At 39.5% G+C, this 20,317-nt stretch overlaps 1 protein-coding gene across 1 annotated transcript in view; it reads right to left on the reverse strand.

Annotated features, from left to right (window-relative positions):
* ZNF565 (zinc finger protein 565) overlaps positions 1–20,317 on the reverse strand; it is a 34,024-nt gene that overhangs the window by 13,444 nt on the left and 263 nt on the right. The window contains exons 2-3 of the mRNA XM_087422208.1: positions 9,781–9,874; positions 2,406–2,479 (exon numbers count right to left, since the gene is read on the reverse strand). Coding sequence (XP_087278334.1) covers positions 2,406–2,414 — 9 coding nt within the window. The 5' untranslated portion in view covers positions 2,415–2,479; positions 9,781–9,874. The remainder of the gene's footprint in view (positions 1–2,405; positions 2,480–9,780; positions 9,875–20,317) is intronic.

The following is a 20,317-nucleotide window of genomic DNA, read 5'->3' on the forward strand; positions in this document are numbered from 1 at the left end:
ATCTTATATCTGATAAGGGACTTGTATCCAGAATATACAATTCAATAATAAAAAGACAACAGAATTAAAAACTAGGCAAAGGGGGCCGGCCCGGTGACATAGAGGTTAAGTTTGCAGGCTCCGCTTCAGCGGCCCAGGGTTTGCAGGTTTGGATCCTGGATGCAGACCAACGTACCGCTTATCAAGCCATGCTATTGGGGCGTCCCATATAAAGTAGAGGGAGATGGGCACGGATGTTAGCCCAGGGCCAGTCTTCCTTAGCAAAAAGAGGAGGATTGGCAACGGATGTTAGCTCAGGGCTGATCTTCCTCACAAAAACAAAACAAAACAAAACTGGGCAAAGAATTTGAATAGAGATTTCTCCAAAGAAGATAAACAAATGGCCAATAAGCATATGAAAAGACGCTCAACATTTCCTAATCATTAGGGACATGCAAATCAAAACCACAATAAGATGCCACTTCATATCCTTTAGGATGGCTATTATCAAAAAAACAAAATAACGAGTGTTGGTGAGGATGTGGAGAAATCGGAACCCTCTTACACTGCTGGTGAGAATGTAAAATGGGGCAGCCACTTCGGAAAAAAGTTTTGACAGTTTCTCAAAATGTTAAATATAGAGTTATCATGTTACCCAGCAATTCTACTCCTAGGTATAGAGATGAAAACGTATGTCCACCCAAAAATACCAGCATACATCAACTTTCATAGCAGCATTATTCATGATAGCCAAAAAGCAGAAACAACCCAAATGTTCAAAGACTGATGAACAAAATATGGTATAGAGAAATCCATGGAATATTATTAGGTATAAAAATGAAGTACTGATACATGCTACAACATGGATGAAGCTTGAAAACATTATGTTAAGTGAAAAAAGCCAGACATAAAAGATCAAATATTGTATGATTCCATGTATACAAAACGTCCAGAATAGGCAAATCCATAGAGACAGAAAGTAAATTACTGGTTGCCAATGGATGAGGAGGGGCGATTAGAGTGACTGCTAATGCAAATGGGATTTCTTTTTGGGGTGATAAAAATGTTCTAAAATGGATTGTGCTGATGGTTGTACAACTCTGCAAACATACTAAAACCCACTGAACTGTATACTTGCATGGGTGAATTTTATTGTATGTGAATTATATATACAATAAATGAAGCTATTAAGAAAATTATTAAGGACCTCAAAGAACTTTTGTTAAAGCCGGTTATATCTATCAATATTTACCACATTAGAAATTAAAAGTGAGAAATTTAAAAACTATTAATTTATTTAAATAACCAACAATAAACATGTTATGTTAATGTAAATAGCATACATTTTATGAAAAATGACTCTATTGTCAAAAAATTTAATAGCTCTGTTTTACATTTTTGCAAATCTCTTTAATGACTGGCTGAATAAAAGACAGTTGGATTGTCACATCTGCTTCTGCACTCAATCTGCTGGGATAACACATATCCTATAGCTTCTGGGAACCTCCACTGTACACTTATTAGAGAATGTGAGTGAAAAGGCAAATATGTTAGTATTATTACAAAAATAATTTGACCCCCCAGGCCTCCTGAAAGGGTCTCAGTCTTCTTGGACCAGGCTTTGAGACCGCTGATCCAGGGCTACACAATTTAACATGAATGATTTGAAATACTGTGTTAAGTGAAAAAATCTGGTCAAGAATACAGAGTGAGTATGACAACTCTACATCAAATTTAAAAACAGAAAACTCAACAGTATATTGCTTAGTATGCATTTGTATACAGTATTACTTTTATAAAAATCCAAGGACCAACAAACACAAGATTAACAGTAGTCATTACCGTTGGTTGGAATGGTAATGCGATATGAGAAGGATGTGATCTGGGAAGGGAACATGGGATGCTTAGATGGTATATTAACCTGGGTGATGAATACATCAATACTCACTTTATTATTCTTATTTATTCTTTATTGTTATTTATACCATATATATGTTATAAATATGTTTTTGTATATATTCTTTGATAGTATGAAGTGTTTTATGATTTTTTAGGAGGGGGTGGCATTTAAAAATAGAAGAAAGGAAACCACCCAGGCTAACGGAAAAGATCAAGTTATCTCATCTTTGGCCCCACTCAACCCTGGTTCTGATAAGGGAGGCTCTCATATTCTCTCAAGAGAATATATTTCTGCTTCACTGGTGCTCTAGTAAGAGCACTGTGCGCATATGTCTACACTGTTGGAGAAGAGAGAGCCACTAAGGGAAGTGTAGCAGCATCACTTATTCCCTGGGATAGAGGAACGGGGAGCAGGTTACTGAAAGGGGCTCAGTGAGACAGGGAAGTTTCAGGATAAAAAACACAAATGTTCATACCATCTTGAGGGAAGACAGATTAGTTCAAGGATAGAGGAAACTTCAACTTACTTGTGCCATGGCTTTTAGAACTCCCTGAGCTGCTCCGATTTCTCTAGATTCTTCTCTTGGACAAGTGCAGAGTCCTGAAAAAGCAGAGTAGAGGGAGAAAGGGGAAATCTCCCATAGACCGAGCTCACCTCAGCACTCCTAAATAGACGGGCTTAAAACAACTGTACTCCAGTGTCCCTGCTCTGCTTCCCTGGCCCTCCCCTTGTCCAGCCACACAACACGAATATTATGAACTACAGAGTTAACATAACCCAGCCCCTCCCTAAACTCTAGGGAAATCAAAAACGGATTCAAAGAAGATGTGCTCCAGCACTGACAAAGAATCCAAACACCTCAGTGGGAGGGATTCCAGCCTGGACAGTCCCCCATCTTGGTGATGCTAATCTATACCCTAGATGGGGCCTAGATGGCTCCCACCTGTTCCAAGCAGATCTTCCTTTGCAGCTGCAGCAAGGAGGATCCCAACTCAGACTCATCCATTTTACCCCTCAGGATGAGAACAGCACCTGCAGGCTAGGAGCACAGTGTACTTGTGCAGGCCGAACTCTGAGAAAAAGACATCCTTAAAGTCTTCCAGCTTCTCTGGGCTCAACAGGCAAAATCTCTTGGGCACCTCCCTGGCTCTACTTCCTCCTTCTTAGTCCAAAGAAGGACACCACCCATACCAGGGGCTTCGTCAAAGACTCCAGCCCCAGCTGGACTCACCAGACAGGAGCAAGAAAACCACAGAAATGCAGGCATCTTACAAGCAAACCTGCAAATTCAGAGTATTGACCTGAAAGGGAACTCAATTTCTAGAAGCTTCTTGGCCCAGCACTCCTTATTTTCCATCTAAGCCCTCCCTACTGCTTTCCTGCAGACCACTGCTTCCTCACTGGCTGGCAGATACTGAGGCTGGAGTTCTGTGGAGAACGGCCTGTACCTCAAAGTAAGGAGAACTCAGGGGTTTTAAGGAGGGTAGTAAGGCTGGTTCTAACTAGAGGTACAAGAAGCCTCCTATGGTGGGGAGGCGGTCAGAAGGAAGACCAATTTAATCAATGGAAAGTCACGTCACGGAAAATGTCCTCTAAGTTGTAGAACAGGCATTGAGACCTAAAAATCAGAGAATTTTAATAGGCAGAAAAGGGACAGAAGCGCATTCTGAGCAGAGTGAAGGGCAGTGGCAAAATAGTGGACAAAAAGTATATGGTGTGTTTGGGCAGCAGAGAGTAATTCGGAATGACTTGTGTAGTTTGGGAAAAGTCTAGACCAGTGCTGTCCTACAAAACTTTCTATGATGATGGAAATAGAAATCTTCGCATCCGTACTGTCAATAACGTAGGCATTAGCCACATGTGGCTATTAAGCATCTAAAATGTGGCTAGTATGACTGAGGAACTGAATTTTTCATTTCATTTCATTTTAATTAATCTAAGTTTAAATTTAATTACTTCTAGAATCTAGAGGAAGATAATGCTGGAGATGACATCAGGGGTTGGAAAATGAATGGAAAATGGGTTATGAAATAAAATAACTATGAGGGGAAGGGCCAGGTCTCATCATCACTGTAACTGGCACCTGCCACAACGTCTGAAGGATACAGGTGCAATGAATACCGACTGAATATATAAAAGTTGGGTTTTCACCCATTAACGAATGGAAGGCCACAGAAGAATTTAAAGAGGAGGTGATAGGGCCATGGCCAGATGATTTTATTGGAAAGTAGTAAAACTGGAGTCAGGGAGATCAACTGAAAGGTGCTTATACTTTTCCAAGCAAATGAAGGGCCTGACCCAGGACAGTGACTGTGGAAATGAAGAGGACGGGGATGACTTCAAGGTGCAGAGAAGTAAAATCAACAGGCGCCGGCACCTGATTGGACATGGAGGCAGAGAGGAAGACAAGTCAGGAATTCTTTCACGTTCCCTGAGTTCCCACCTCAGCTGGCCTGGGTCTACGTGGGAGGAAGATAATAAATCCAGTCCCTGTCCAGTGGACCTCACACTCTAATGGACAGAGACAATAACAAATATTGATACACTGACATTAATATTCCTGCTTATAGGTCAGGTGGCCGAAGTTTTATGGAGAAAAATAAAGAAGGGTAAAGGGATAGGGAGCTTTAGGGGAATGGATGGTGGCCTGAGAAGGCTTTGCATTGAGAAGGTGACATGTAAGCACAGACCGAATGGAGTGAGGGAGCAATATGGATATCTACGGGAAGCACATTCCTAGCAGAGGGAACAGAATTGCAAAGGCCTCAAGGCAAGAGCAGGCTTTCTTTGATCATCAAAGAGGAAGGAGACTAGAGTGGCTGGAATGCGGTGTGCGAGAGAAAGAGGGTCAGAGGCCCATCTAGGTCAGAGAGGTAGCTGGAAGCTGGATCCCATGGGGCTTGTGGGCCATTGTAAGAATTTGGTTTTTACTCTTGAGTAAGACAGGAAGCCACTGAAATGTTTTCAGCCAAGGAATGGCATAATCTGATTTACATTTAAAAGGATCCCTCGTGGGCCAGCCCGGTGGCATGGCGGTTAAGGTCGCGCACTCTGCTTCGGTGGCTCAGGGTTCACGGGCTGGGATCCCGGGCACGGACCTACACACTGCTCATCAAGCCATGCTGTGGCAATGTCTCACATACAGTACAGAGGAAGATCGGCACAGATGTTAGCTCAGGGCCAATCTTCTTCACAAAAAATTAAAAAAATAAAATGAAAGGATCACTTGTGGAAAACGGACTAAGAGGACAAGTGGGGTAAGCGAGAGGAGACCAGCGAGAAGGTTACTGCAGTAAAACAGGCAAGGAGTGACGGTGGCTTGCATTAGGGTGGTGGTGGGGGAGGTGATGAGAACTGATCAGATTCTAAATATTCTCTGAAGGTAGAGCTGACAGGATTTGCTGATTTTAGATATATATAAAAAAAAAAAAGAAGCCACGATGACACTAAGGTTATTGGCTTGAGCAACTGCAAGTATAAAGTTGTTCTTTTTTGGGCCGGCCCGGTGGCTTAGCAGTTAAGTGCGTGCGCTCCGCTGCTGGCGGCCTGGGTTCGGATCCCGGGCGAGCACCGGCACACCGCTTCTCCGGCCATGCTGAGGCCGCGTCCCACATACAGCAACTAGAAGGATGTGCAACTACGACATACAACTATCTACCGGGGCTTTGGAGGAAAAATAAATAAATAAAATCTTTAAAAAAAAAAAATAAAATAAATAAAGTTGTTCTTTTTTAACACAAAGGACTGTGAAAGAAGTAGGTTTGAATGGATCAACTATGAGTTCTGTTTTAGACCTTAATACTTGAGATGACTATTACGCCTCCAAGTGGGAATGTCAAGTGTCCATTAGACATTTGGTTCTGGAGTTCAGGAGAAAGTCCAAATGTAGAAATATAAAACTGGAAGTTACTGATGTACAGATGGCATTTAAAGCCCTGAGACTAGATAAGATCACCTACAGAGTGAGTGAAGGTAAGGAAGAGAAAAGGCCCAAGACCTGAGCCCAGGGAGCTCCAATGGTTAGAGAAGAGGGAGATGAAAAGGAAAAAAGAAAGGAGTCTGAAAAAGAGACACCAGTGGAACAGAAGGAAAACCAAGAGAATTGGGCTTCACTGGAAGCCCAGTGAAGAAAGTCTGCCGTGAAGGAAGGTGAGAACAATGGCCAAATGCTACTAAGAGGTTGAATGATACGAGGAACGAGAAATGTCCATTGGATTTGGCATCACAGAGATCATTAGAAGTCTCGACAAAAGCTGATTCTCTAGAGTGGAGGACACAAACATTGGCTGGAGTAGGTTCAAGAAAGAATGGAAGGAAAGGAAGTGGAGACAGAAGAGCCATCGTTTTCAAGGAGTTTTGCTGAAAAGAACAGAGAAACGGGGCTAGAGGTGGATATGGGGTCCAGGTAGGGTGGGTTGGTTGTTCTGAATGTGGGAGAAATTATAGTGATGGGAATAAACCAGTAGAGAAAATTTAATAGGGTAGGAACACAGGAGACAACTGCGGGAACAATGATCTTGATGGGAACCAGCACCCAAGTGTTGGGGGCTGAATTACAGAAGATCACAGATAGCTCATCCCTAGGGAAGGCAGAGTATACAGTACAGGAATGATCCCCAGGATTCTAGGGTGAGGTGATGTGGTGCCATTCATATACACTTTTCATTTATTTTTATTTTTATAACCACCCTGTGGGCTAAATAAAGTTTATTTTATTCCCTACATTATATAGAAAAGGAACTAGAATGCCTGAAAAGTTATGAGATTCACCCAAGGCCACACCGCTAGTAAAATCAGAGACGGGATAAGAACGCAGGTGTTCTATTTTGCTGCCTATGGAAGTTTCCATCAGAGTAAACTGCCTCCTTGTGGTTACTGCCATTAATGAGGAAGGTGCCATAAATCCCAGGGTAGAAAGGGGGCAATGGAGAGAGTTAGGGGTTAATGGGAGAAGGAAACTGAACCTTTTGTAAGTGCTTTGTCACAGGAGATGGTTCGGACAAGGAATAGTTTCTTCTAAGAATTATTAGACAAGAAGGGACCAGATGTGTTAGAAATCAGGGGAAAAAAGCCTAAGAGAATATCTCAGAATTCAGGAGGAAAAGACACAGAAGAAATGAATTCTGAAAATAAAGGTCAGAGATATGGAAGAGAGCTCCAGAAGACCTAAAATATGTATGGAGAATAAAACAGAACCGCTGGAGAAAAAAATGAATAAAATAATATTTTCCAGAGGAAATAAAATATTTGAATCTTTAAATTAAAAGGAATCCCTGAGAGTTTATAAAAATTCACAAAGGGCCACACCTAGATGCATCCTAGTAACAATTTAAAAATTTTTACTTACCAATAGGATATTCATTATTTTCAAATGTCTATGGACTATTTAGAACTCACCATGTAATACCAGGCACATTCCCCTTGCAGGCTTTGTATGTTCTTTATGGAATGCTCCTCTCCTAGACAATCACAGAGCTCGCTTTCTCCCTTCATGCAGGTTTCTACTTAAACTTCACCTCTGTGACCAAACTATTAAAATATTACCCCACGCCATTCTCTCGAGCCTTCCCTGCTTTATTTTTGTGTACAGCTCTCAGTGCTACTAAACATTAGATTACATATTTGCTTGTCAATTATTTGACTCTTTGAATTAAACTTAAAAGCAGGATCTTGTTGATGTTGTTCATTATTAATTCATCAGGCCACAAAATACTGCATGGGAGGCACTCAAACACTGCAAGTAAGGTACAAGATCACAGCGAAAACCTTAAGAATTTATCAAAGTAGAAATTTCTCAGCCTATTTTTAGTGGTCATATCATAAGCCAAAAAGAAGTTCTAATTTGATAAAATATTTAATATAAAAAATAAAATAACTGTAAAAGTATTTCAAACAAATATATTTATATTTTGTGGACACGTGACATAAATGGCAGAAAAATACAAAGAAAAAACATACATTTGAGAAGATTAAAAAAATTCTACCCCAAAATACTAAAATCAAAATGAAAAGCCAGGGCCAGCCCCATGGTGTAGTGGTTAAGTGCATGTGCTCCGCTGCTGGCAGCCTGGGTTCGGATCCCGGGCGCGCAATGACGCACCGCTTGTCAGGCCATGCTGTGGTGGCGTCCCATATAAAGTGGAGGAGGATAGGCACAGATTTTAGCCCAGGGCCAGTCTTCCTCAGCAAAAAGAGGAGGACTGGCGTAGATGTTAGCTCAGGGCTGATCTTCCTCATGAAAAAAATAAAAATAAAAAATAAAATAAAATAAAAATGGAAAAACTATTAAAAAAAAATGAAAAGGCAAATGATAAAATGGAAAAAAATACCTTAACTCACAAGACAGATAAACAACAAAAGTCCTTAATAGTGCTTTTAAAATTAAATTTTCAGAAAAAAGCAATAATGTTACATAAATGAGCAAAGGATATGCATGGGCAAGTTACTAAATAATAAAGTGCCTCATCAACCTATCAGAAGTTTTTAAACTTCGCTAGTAATGAAGGGAATGCATGGTAAAGCAATAAGGAAATGCCATTTTATAGTTATCAATTGGCAAAGATTTAAAAGATTGATGACACTGCACAACAGCATGATGTGAGGAAATGGACACACACAGTAGGTTGTAGCTGGTGTAAACTTCCAACAAGGCAATGTTAGCAGAAATTTAATCATGTACGTCCTCTGATGAAGCAATTCCGTACCTGAGACTCTATCCAAAAGATGTGTGTGGGGTATAGATGGAGATATGTTGACAATGGAAACAACTGGAGAGAATTTAAATACCCTACAAAAGAGGACTGAGAGCCAGCCCTGATGGCCTAATGGTTCAAGTTCGGCATGCTCTGCTTTGGCGTCTTGGGTTCAGTTCCCTGACGCGGAACCACACCACTCGTCTGTTAGTAACCACGCTGTGGTGGTGGCTCACACAGAAGAACTAGAAGGACCTGCAACTAGAATATACAACTATGTACTGGGGCTTTGGGGAGGAAAAAAAGGAAAAAAAAAAAGAGGAAGACTGGCAATAGATGTCAGCTCAGGTGAATCTTTCTCAGCAAAAAAAAAAAAAAAGAGGATTGATTAAATAAACTATAGTGTATCCATACAATGGAAACACTCTTGCCATAAAAAGAAAGATACATATCTTTGTTGATGTTAAGATGTTGGGTGAATAAGGTAGGTAATAAAATAGTGTGTGCAGTGTAATCCTATTTTTATAGGAAAAATACACATACGTGTGTATATATGCATGTGTGTATGCATAGAAGATGGACTGAAAGGATGTTCAATTAATTTTTACATTTATCTCTAGGTGTATAATTACCCAGGAATTTTTGTTTCTTCTGTATTTTCAAGTTTCCCCTGAAGCATTTGTTTTTTTGTGGGTTTTTTTGGTGAGGCAGATTGGCCCTGAGCTAACAACATCTGTTGCCAATTTTCCTCTTTTTCCTTGAGGAAGATGGTCCCTGAGCGAACATCCGTGCCAGTCTTCCTCTACTTTGTATATGGGATGCCGCCACAGCATGGTTTGATGAGTGGTGTATAGGTCTGTGCTTGGGATCCAAACCCACGAACCCTGGGCCACTGAAGCGTAGCGCGCGAACGTAACCACTAAGCCATAGGGCTGGCCCCAAGCATATGTTTTATAATCATAAATAATACAATTAATCTCATCCTCTGCATGGGGGGGGTGGATTATAAAAGGAAATATGAATGGAGTGACTAAAGAGTGACAATGAGGTGCCCCTGGGAACCTGCATGCTGAAGGAGCTTGATTTTCTCCATAGTTCTAGAGCCTTTGAGAGGCGTGTTCTTGAACAATAAGTAAAGCTCCCGACCTCCCACAGAGGAGGTGAGCTTTCATATGAAAGCCTTCCTGTTTCCTTAGTCCCCTCACTCACCTGTGCACAGGCCTCTTGTCAACCTTCTCTCCACAGTACAGGATGTCCTCCTTGCTCCAAAAAGAAATCCCACCTAATTTACAGACGCACCTTCCTACACATAGAAAAAGAAAGGGTCTTAGCCAGTGTGGTAGACAGTACTAATTTAATTACTAACATTTCATCACTATCCAGTTTTCCTCTCCTTTTGGGCACACAGAAGACAACATTTTCCAGCCCTTTGCAGTTAGGCAGGGCTATAAACTGGTTTTGGCCAATGGAATATGAGCTGAGGTGATGTGTGTCACTTCAGTCTGAGGCACTGAAAAGAGTGTACAATTCTCCAAACTTTCTTTTTTTTTTTTTATTTTGTTTATTTTATTTTTTCCCCCCAAAGCCCCAGTGGATAGTTGTGTGTCATAGCTGCACATCCTTCTAGCTGTTGCATGTGGGACTGGGCCCCAGGATGAACGGAGAAGCGGTGCCTCGATGCGCACCCGGGATCCGAACCTGGGCCACCAGCATCGCAGTGCGCGCACTTAACCACCAAGCCACAGGGCCGGCCCTCTCCAAACTTTCTATTCCCGATGTGGTGGCCAAGGAGGCTGTGTGTTTCAGATGGTACAGCTACAGGATGGTGGAGTCTCCTTTGGTCTGGGGCCCTGCCTATGCTGACGCACACCAGACGTGAAGCATGAGCAAGAAATAAAAAGTTATTTTGTAAGCCACTGAGATTTGGGGGTTGTTTGCTATCACAGCATAACAGCCTGTCCTAACTAATACACTAATTCAGCTATACTCTGACTGTATATAAATTGAGACTCGGGGCCTTGGTCAATACAAGAAAGAACAATCAAAAAAAAAAGTCAAAGGAAGCTTCAGAAATAACAGAGCAGAGCTGTCCATTTGCAACTCTATACAGCTCAAAGGGATTTTTCACAAACCCACAATGTGAAATAAAAGGCCCTAAAAAGGCAGATTATGAGTTATGGGACAAGTTGATCTTGACCTAGCAAAACCATGCTCCTCAAGATCTCTAACATCAGATCTTTGTATAAATTCTTCTGAGCAAAGTTCAGCCATACATATACTACCTAGTAAAGCTTGAAGCTACATCCCTGGATTTTCCCTCTCTCTAAATTGACAGACATTCTTATTCTTTAGAGGCCATGGGTCCCACATCACATAGGTCATGAGAACTAGACATATACAGGTATCTCCACCTGAACATTAGTAATCTATTACTGAAAAGGCAGTCATTCTGAGCAAAAACTCTAATCAGGAGTCTTTTTCTCAATATTTAAAATGTGAAAAATATAATGCATCACATTTTAACACAAAGCCTCCAAATAATTTCCTAAAACATATAATCAAACACAACAAAACACCTACATGTAAGTAATAAACTGTTGTATTAGGATGAAAATTTCTTAAAACATCACTTCCTGATCACCAAACAATTATTATGGTTATTAACAACTAGTTGCTCTGTGTGCAATAACATGGCCTCTCTTAGAGCCATGAATACCTGTACATCCCTTCTGTTAACACACCAATCTATGCACTTGTCAAAATATTTACATGGCTCTGATGTTTTACTAATTGTATTTTTTTTTTTCTGTGAGGAGGACTAGCCCTGAGCTAACATCCAATGCCAATACTCCTCTTTTTTGCTGAGGAAGACTGGCCCTGGGCTAACATCCATGCCCATCTTCCTCTACTTTATATGGGAGGCTGCCACAGCATGGCTTAACAAGCGGTGCATCGGTGAGCGCCCGGGATCCGAACTGGCAAACCCCGGGCCACCGCAGCAGAGTGCGTGCACTTAACCGCTTGTGCCACCGGGCCGGCCCCTACTAATTGTATTTTTGATGTAACTTGAAACTTTCCCTGTATGTCATATTTTAAAATGTTGAATTGAATTTTATGGATGTAAACATAAAATTTTCCAGTATAAACATCAACCAAAAATCAATACATTGAGAGATATGTACATTCTCAGGCAATGTTCAGTATTCTGAGTCAGACAATGGCAAAAAGGTTAAGTAAATGAAAGGTTCCTATAAAACAGTAATTCTGAGTACTCACAAATTTAGTAGTAATACAATAGTTAACACAGAAAATGTTCAAGGTATGTATGGTTAGTGGAAAAAAAGCAGGTTACAAAATACCCAGGCAACATGTGGTCCTATTCGTAAAATACACATATATATCAATATAGACAGGCAATTGGACAGAAAATGTCTGGGAAGTTTCATCCTTAAAGACTATCTTGGTTATCTCTGGGTTGTGATCTTCAATTTTCTTAGTTTTACTTAAGTGTATTTTTTTTCAATAACTATGCATTAATTTTTCAATGTATATTTTTAAATTCTGTTAAATGTAAGCTACTCACAAACAGGAGATGAAAAAGAAAATACCCTTTTTTTTTTAAACAACCATCCTTTGAATATTAAATAATAGCTCAGGATATTCTAAAAACAGTTGTATTTTCACAGAACAGCTTTTGTTGTTTTTGCTTTGTCAGCTCCCAATAGTTGCAACTTCCTGATTTGGTAACTATATTCCTGTATGCTGGAGTCCTGCCTGGAAAAGCACGAGAAGTCACATGGGCCACGTCCTGTGTATAAGTGACGCTTCCTTTAGCTCTTCTTGCAGATGATTTATTACATTTCTGCACCTGCCCTCACATTCTCCAAACAGCTACAGAATCATCTTGCTCCATTGGTCATATTTTGGATTTCTGATGATTAGAATGAAAACTGCAGGGAATACAGGGAACTCAAGGAAACTAATTCACTGCTAAAGAGTTCTTATGGGATCAGTTTGACTTAGACACAATATGACATGCCAGTGACTCCTCTGCTCACACAAATATCTCCTTCTTATGAATTCTCACAGCACACTATCAGGGTAAACTAGTACCCTTTATCACCCTTTACTTTGGACATTTGTCTACTAGTTTTATCTCCCCTATTACATTATTTGCAACTTAAAAATAGAGACGATAACTTTTTAAAAGTATTTTGTCTCCTGGAGTTCTAGATTAGGAGTTTGCATATTTGCAAATTCTTAATAAATGTCTAATGTCTCAAAGGAATTCATTATAAAAATACATAAAGTTGTATGCAGAAGAATACTTTGGGGACAATTTCACAACTAAAATATAGAAATACAAATACTCTTTAGTAGGCAATAAAACAAATAAATTAAGGTGCATCTCGATAATGAAATACTATACAGTGATTTTAAAATATAACTGTACTATAGTCAATGCATTATTAAATGAGGCAGGTAGGTTACAGAATTTATATAAAAATGACACAACTCTATAAAATCCCACAGAAAAATATCTGAAATACATCCATCAAAATATTAAGAATATTTATCCCTGGGTGGTGGAATTACATTTTTTTGCAAGTTTCTAGATTTTTGCATTAAGCTTATATATTTCATAATAAAAAATCACAACAATATTGTTTCCATTTAAAAATAAATAACCAGAGTTGTAGCTGGTATTCATTTTTCTGGAGGTAGAAAAATTAAGAGTAATTGAGTCAATGTCTATGACACGAATGGAGACAAAAATGGAAATGAGTGTGATTGAAACAAATAACTAAACAGTCCTTTAAATGCTGACTCATATTCTCTGGTACACTGAGATAGCTTCATTATCAAAAACATTCTGTGAATGACCAACTTTCAAAAACATGTAATTTCTAGTTTAAATGACAGTGTATGCAAAGCGGAAAGCATGGTGTCAGATACATAGCAAGTTTCTTCTCCATTTACTCACCAATTAAAAATTTTTGGACAGGATTTTCGCAAAATTTGAGCACTTTTTTATTCATCATTTTGATCATTACAGCCTTTTAATTGTTCTAGTTATCTCTTTATAAGCATATTTTTTTATTTGTTGGATAATATTCCATCATATGAATGTAATAGATGATGGGACACTCCTCTTCTGTTTCGTTATCGTTGGCTGCAAATTTTGGCCATCTCAAAGGCTCTTACCAGGTATTACTGTCTTTGATTTTAGACCCATGGTTCTAAAATCTCTGAAAATCTTAAGAAATCATACACCTTCTTCCAAGAAAAAAAATCAAATGAATAAATATCTACAAAAATTGTGCATAAAATTCCATGGAATCTGCAGAGCCCTGACATCTAAGCTTGGGGACCAGTTTAAAATCCTGCTGCAACTACTTACAAACATCAAGTGCTACTAGCTATATTCTTTTATTTTTTATAATTTATCAAAAGAACAACAGAGATTTGGCCTGAAGCAAATTTAACACTACCCAAAACCCAAAATGCCCAAAATCAAATTAGATCTGGTCACTGAAACAAGGTTTTATCCCAGACTTGTGAATCCAGACTTTGTGACTGGTCCCCAATCACATTCACCTAAAAGTAGAAGACCCTGTTCATCAATCTATACTGTGAAAATCAGAAATATCAATAATGAGTGCTACAGAGCCAGGGATATCTGTACACAATTATACAGGGGCCATCGCTCACAAATCAACAAATCACAACTCTCCAAAAGACGTAGACCTATACCACAGAACTCTTGGGTGCAGAAATAGTGAAAAGGAGAAACTGAACAATTTGACAATCAAAAATCAGTATCAGAGAACTGGCTGTACCAGACATTAAAATATACTATAAAGCTTCTATAATTAAAACAGTGTGGCAGTAGTGCATAAATAGACAGACCAGTGGAGTAAAACAGAAGGCCTAGAAATAGAACCAAGTATATATGGAAACTTAGTATATGATAGAGATGTCATCTCAAATCACTGGGGCAAAGACAAAGCTTTTTATAAATAGTGCTGGGAAAACTGCATAGCCATCTGGAAAACATAAAATTAAAGCCATACCTCAGAACACACACAAAATTAAAGTCCAAATGGATCAGGGATCTAAAAGTAAAAGATGAAACCATATAGGTATTAGAAGAAAACACAGGTAAATTCCTCTTTAATCCTGGGGTTGAGAAAGGTTTTCAAAATCCAGAAGCAATAAAAGACAACATTGGTAAATTTGACTACATACCAACAACAAAAAAACTGCATGGCAAAAAAAAACTGTAGAAAAAGTCAAAAAAGTTTTTCTCCCAGACAAACTGGGAGAAAATACTTGCACCATACATCACAGGTGAAAGACTAATATTCTCAATACATAAAGAATTCTTAAATACTGAGACAAACCACCAAAACACTGAAAGAAAAACAGGAAAAAGATATGAACAGAAAATTCACAAAAAAGATGTAAAAATGGCCCTTAAGCATATGAAAAGATGTTCATCAACATGGTACTAGAAGTTTTAGCCAGAGCAATTAGGCAAGAAAAAGAAATAAAAGCATCCAAAAGGCATCCAAATTGGAAAAGAAGAAGTAAAACTACCTCTGTTCACAGATGGCATGATCTTATATGTAGAAAACCCTAGAAATTCCACAAAAAAACTGGCAGATCTAATAAATTCAGAAAAGTTGCAGGATATAAAATCAACACACAAAAATCAGTTGCATTTCTATACACTAACAATGAACAATCTGAAAAGGAAATTAAGAAAACAATTCCATTTATGACAGTATCAAAAAGAACAAGATACTTAGGAGTAAACTTAACCAAGGAAACAAAAGACTTAACCTGTCGAAAACTACAAACTATTACTGAAAGAAATGAAAGAAGATGTAAATAAATGGAAAGATATCCTGTGTTCAAAGATTGGAAAACAACATTGTTAAGATGCTGCTATGGACTGAACTGTGTCCCTCCCAAATTCACAGGTTGAAGCTCTAACCCCTAATATCACTGTATTTGGAGATAGGGCTATTGAGGAAGTAATTAAAGTTAAATGAGGTCATAAGAGTGGGGTCCTGATGCCGTAGTATTAGTATCCCTCCAGGAAGAGACACCACAGAGCTCACACACACACTCTCTCTCTGCCGTGTTAGGACACAGTGAGAAGGCAGGTGGGCATCTGCAAGCCAGGAAGTGAGTCCTCACCAGAATCCAACTATGCTGGCACCCTGATCTCAGACTTCCAGCCTCCATAACTGTGAGAAAATAAATTTCTGTTGTTTAAGCCACTCAATCTATGGTATTTTGTTATGGCAGCCTGAGCTGAACAAGATAGATGCCAACATTACCTAAAGTGATATGCAGATTCGATGTAATCCTTATCAAAACCTCAACAATGTTTTCTGCAGAAATAGAAAAATTCATCCTAAAATTTATAGAGAATCTCAAGGGACCCCAAAGAGCCAAAACAATCTTGAAAAAGAACAAAGTTGGAGGTCTCACACTTCCTGATTTCAAAACTTACTACAAAGCTACAGTAATCAAAACAGTGTGGTACTGCCATAAAGATAGATATCCAGACCAATGAAATAGAATGGAAACCCTCACATATATGGTCAAATGATTTTCAACATGGGAGCCAAGATCATTCAATGGGGGAAAGGACAGTCTTTTCAACAAATAGGGTTGGGAAAAGTGGATATCAACATAAAAAAGAATGGAGTTGATTCCTTACCTAATACCATATACAAAAATTAACTCAAAATGGATGAAAGATCAAAACTTAAGAAGAAAACATAGGGAAAAATCTTCACAACATAAGATTTCTTGAATATGACAAGGAAAGCACTGGCAACAAAAGAAAAAATAGATATGTGGTGGACTTCATCAAAATTAAAAACTTTTGTGCATCAAAAGACACTATCAACAGAGTGAAAAGACAATCCCTGGAATGGGAAGAAATATTTACAAATCATATATCTGATAAGGGATTGATACTCACAATATATAAAGAACTCCTGGGCTGGCCCCGTGGCTTAGCAGTTAAGTGCGTGCGCTCCGCTGCTGGCGGCCTGGGTTCGGTCCCGGGTGCGCGCCGAAGCACCGCTTCTCCGGCCATGCTGAGGCCGTGTCCCACATACAGCAACTAGAAGGAGGCGCAGCTATGACATACAACTATCTACTGGGGCTTTGGGGGGAAAAAAAAAAGGAGGAGGATTGGCAATAGATGTTAGCTCGGAGCCGGTCTTCCTCAGCAAAAAGAGGAGGATTAGCACGGATGTTGGCTCAGGGCTGATCTTCCTCACAAAAAAAAAAAAAATTAAACATAGAATTACCATGTGATGCAGCAATTCTATTTCTGGGTATATACCCACAAGAAGTAAAAGCAGGGACTTGAACAGATATTTGTAAACCCATGTTCATAACACTATTCTTCACAATAGCCAAGAGGTGGAAGAAACCCAAGTGTCCATAGATAGGTGAATGGATAAACAAAATGTGATATACATGTACAATGGATTATTATTCAGCCTTAAAAAGGAAGGAAATTCTGACACACACTACAACATGGATGAATCAGAAGACATTATGCTAAGTGAAATAAGCCAGTCACAAAAGGACAAATACTATACCATTCCACTTATACGAGGTACCTAAAATAGTCTAATTCATAGAGACAGAAAGCAGAATGGTGGTTTCCAGGGGCTGGAGGTGGGGGGAATGGGGAGTTATTGTTCAACGGGTACAGAGTGTCAGTTTTCAATGTAAATGTACTTAATGCCACTGAATGGTACACTTAAATAGTTAAATGGTAAATTTTATGTATATTTAAATTCTATGCATATTTAAACATAAAAAACCCAGCAAACCAATGAGATTGGTTACCTACAATGAGTGTGCAGAAACAGTGTCCAAAGAATGGGGCTATGGGGTTGGGAGAGAAGAAATGATGGAGGAGTGATCGCGTAGATCTTTTTGTCTAATTCTGACTTTTGGAACCATGGTAATGTTTCACATACTCAAAAAATAATTAAAAATCAACCAGGATGTGTATATAGGGGGAAACCCAAAATAAAATACAAACAGTAACAAATGAACCTATATTACAAATGAGTAACATTACCAAACAGAAGGGTGTTAGGGAAAACTGTACTTTCACTATATACTGTAAGACCAAAAACAAAAAGAACTGTGTGGGATATGGAGGTATGGGTTAGCAATTTTTAAACTACTTTTTACTCAGGACTGAGCAAATAAATTAAATAAATAAATATATTATGGTTAATGAGAGTCAAGTTTTTCACTTTCAGAGAAAGAAGTTACAAAAAGGAAATGAAGAAGGCTAGAATAAACAGTGTGGTGCTGAACTGGAATTGGAGACATGATACAAAATCATAGCTTATCTGTGTGTGTGTATAGATACATACATTTCTAGCTGAGAGGACCTAGACGCAATGACATCCCAATAGCAATGAGCATACCTAATTCTGGTTTCTAAATAACATGTTCTAATAAAAGGAGTCAGTGCTCCCTGGGAAATTTTCTGGTTCCAGGACTGGGGCTGGGAAAGTACAATATCAGCCCGGAACATCTTGTGGTGCCAGAAAATAAGGAAGCACCAAAAAAAATCAAGGGGACCCATTGAAAGGACACAGGAGTCAACACAAAGGGGCTCCCAATGGCCAAATTTGGGACAATCTGACCCACAAAATAGTGTTAGTAATGGATTATAACCTATAGAATAAAAAATAAAAAGCCAGTCCATACTTATATAAATAATTTAGTACATAAATAAATAGGGGAGAAGGAAAATCTCTTTCTAACAGTAGGATTCTAATTAATAAATGTTGAAGGAAGGATGGAAACAAAAAAATCACCATTTGGCAAATAGCTGGTAATAACATTTTCAGGCAAATATTATCAGTGGATGTTAAGATTAGTAGGTGGAAGTCAGATGAGAAACAGGATATTTATGTCAGCTTCAAGTAGTTCTCTACAAGATGTATATTAATTATAATGGGAGAAATAGTGACTTGGCAGCAGAGAAATCTGACAGACACCACTTCAACCAACTTATTAAAGTTAACACCACTAACAGTGCCTCAAATGCATACTCTGAATTTAATCATGAGTAAGTAAGTATCAGACAACTTCAAATTGAGGAACATTCTACATTGCAGAATCTACAAAATAAATGGCCAGTTCTCTTCCAAAGTGTCAAGGTCATGAAAGACAAAGAAAGATTGAGGAACTGTGCCAGATCAAAGAAGACTAAGACTTACCAACTAACTGCAATGTATGATCCTGGAACGTATCCTTGTCCAGAAAAAGGACACTAAGGGACACTGATGGAATCTCAATAAGCTTTGTAGATGAGTTAGTAGCAGTGTATCGGGTGTTAATCTCCTGCTTTTGATTGTACTATGATTATGTAAGAGTAACATATGGAGAGGCTGGGTTAAGAGTATCTGGGAATTCTATTTTTGCAACAGTTTTAAGTCTAAAATTAATTCAAAAACGACAAATTAAAAAAAATTCTTTAAACGAGCATTAGGTGTGCAGGGACCAGGGAGGATACAGGCTTTTGAGTTCACCTCCAGGGCTCCCGGTAACTTACTCCAATGGCAAATACTGGCGACCAGGTCACTTTGTGCGGGGGTAGGTCTCTGCTAGGCAAGAAGTTTCAGAAGAAGGAAAGAAAAGCACATCACGAAAAACTAGGAAGGTTTCAGGGAAAGAAGAAAACCTGATGCACCCTGACTTTGGCTTTTGGACGTTCAACGGCAATTCTTTCCTTCTCTCAACATCTCTCTTAGAGAAGAGTTAAGGAAAAGAAATCATGAGTGAGCAGGACATTTTTGAAGGGTCAACTCCCTACTCTCTCACACAAGGGAGGGAGGTCAGACTACTGGACAGCACGTCCAATCGCAGTGTCACAGGGAAAGGCTGAGGTTATCAGCATCCAGGGCCACAATCTGTCCTAAATTTTATGGGTTCTGCAGGGGTCAGAGCACTGGAGCCACAGGCATCACACACCTGCAGACTTGGTGCTGCACAAATGGTCAGCGTCACACAAACACAACCACACATCCACTCCTGAGACACAAAAGCACACAACCACACAAACCCAGACACCTCCACACCCTAATACACAGTCACAATCTCACACCCACTAAGAAAACACACACAGTCACACCATCTACTCTCCACCGTGACAAAGTCACTCTCATATAGTCACACTTACCACACCAATACCCACAAAGGCCCCACAGTCACAATCATGTACCCATTTCGGGGACACACACAATCATTGGCACTCTACTCCCGGCCCACTCAACATCAACTAGTCATCATCGAACATTCACTCTGAAGACGCACACAGTCACACTCACACAGGCAAAGACACTTCACACTTGCACACACAACATCGTTTCACAGACACACTCCAAGGGACACAACGCTGTCACCACACAGCCACAGACACACGACAACTGCATACAATACCACACGTGGCCACAATGTCATGCACCCAAAACCATCCACTCACCTTGGAGACATGTAATCGTAACTGCACAGACACCCGCACCCGTCTCACAGTCACAGCTACACTCACACCCCCAAGAACAAGGCATACAGCCACACATAGTTACCTCCACAATTACAAGGACCCCACACCCCAACACACAGCATCACACATGGTTACACAACACAACCAGACATACATCCTGGAGACAGGCACCCACAC

The sequence above is a fragment of the Ceratotherium simum genome, chromosome 33, assembly GCF_057802395.1.
Source record: "Ceratotherium simum simum isolate JZ-2026a chromosome 33, ASM5780239v1, whole genome shotgun sequence".
Classification (NCBI taxonomy): domain Eukaryota; kingdom Metazoa; phylum Chordata; class Mammalia; order Perissodactyla; family Rhinocerotidae; genus Ceratotherium; species Ceratotherium simum.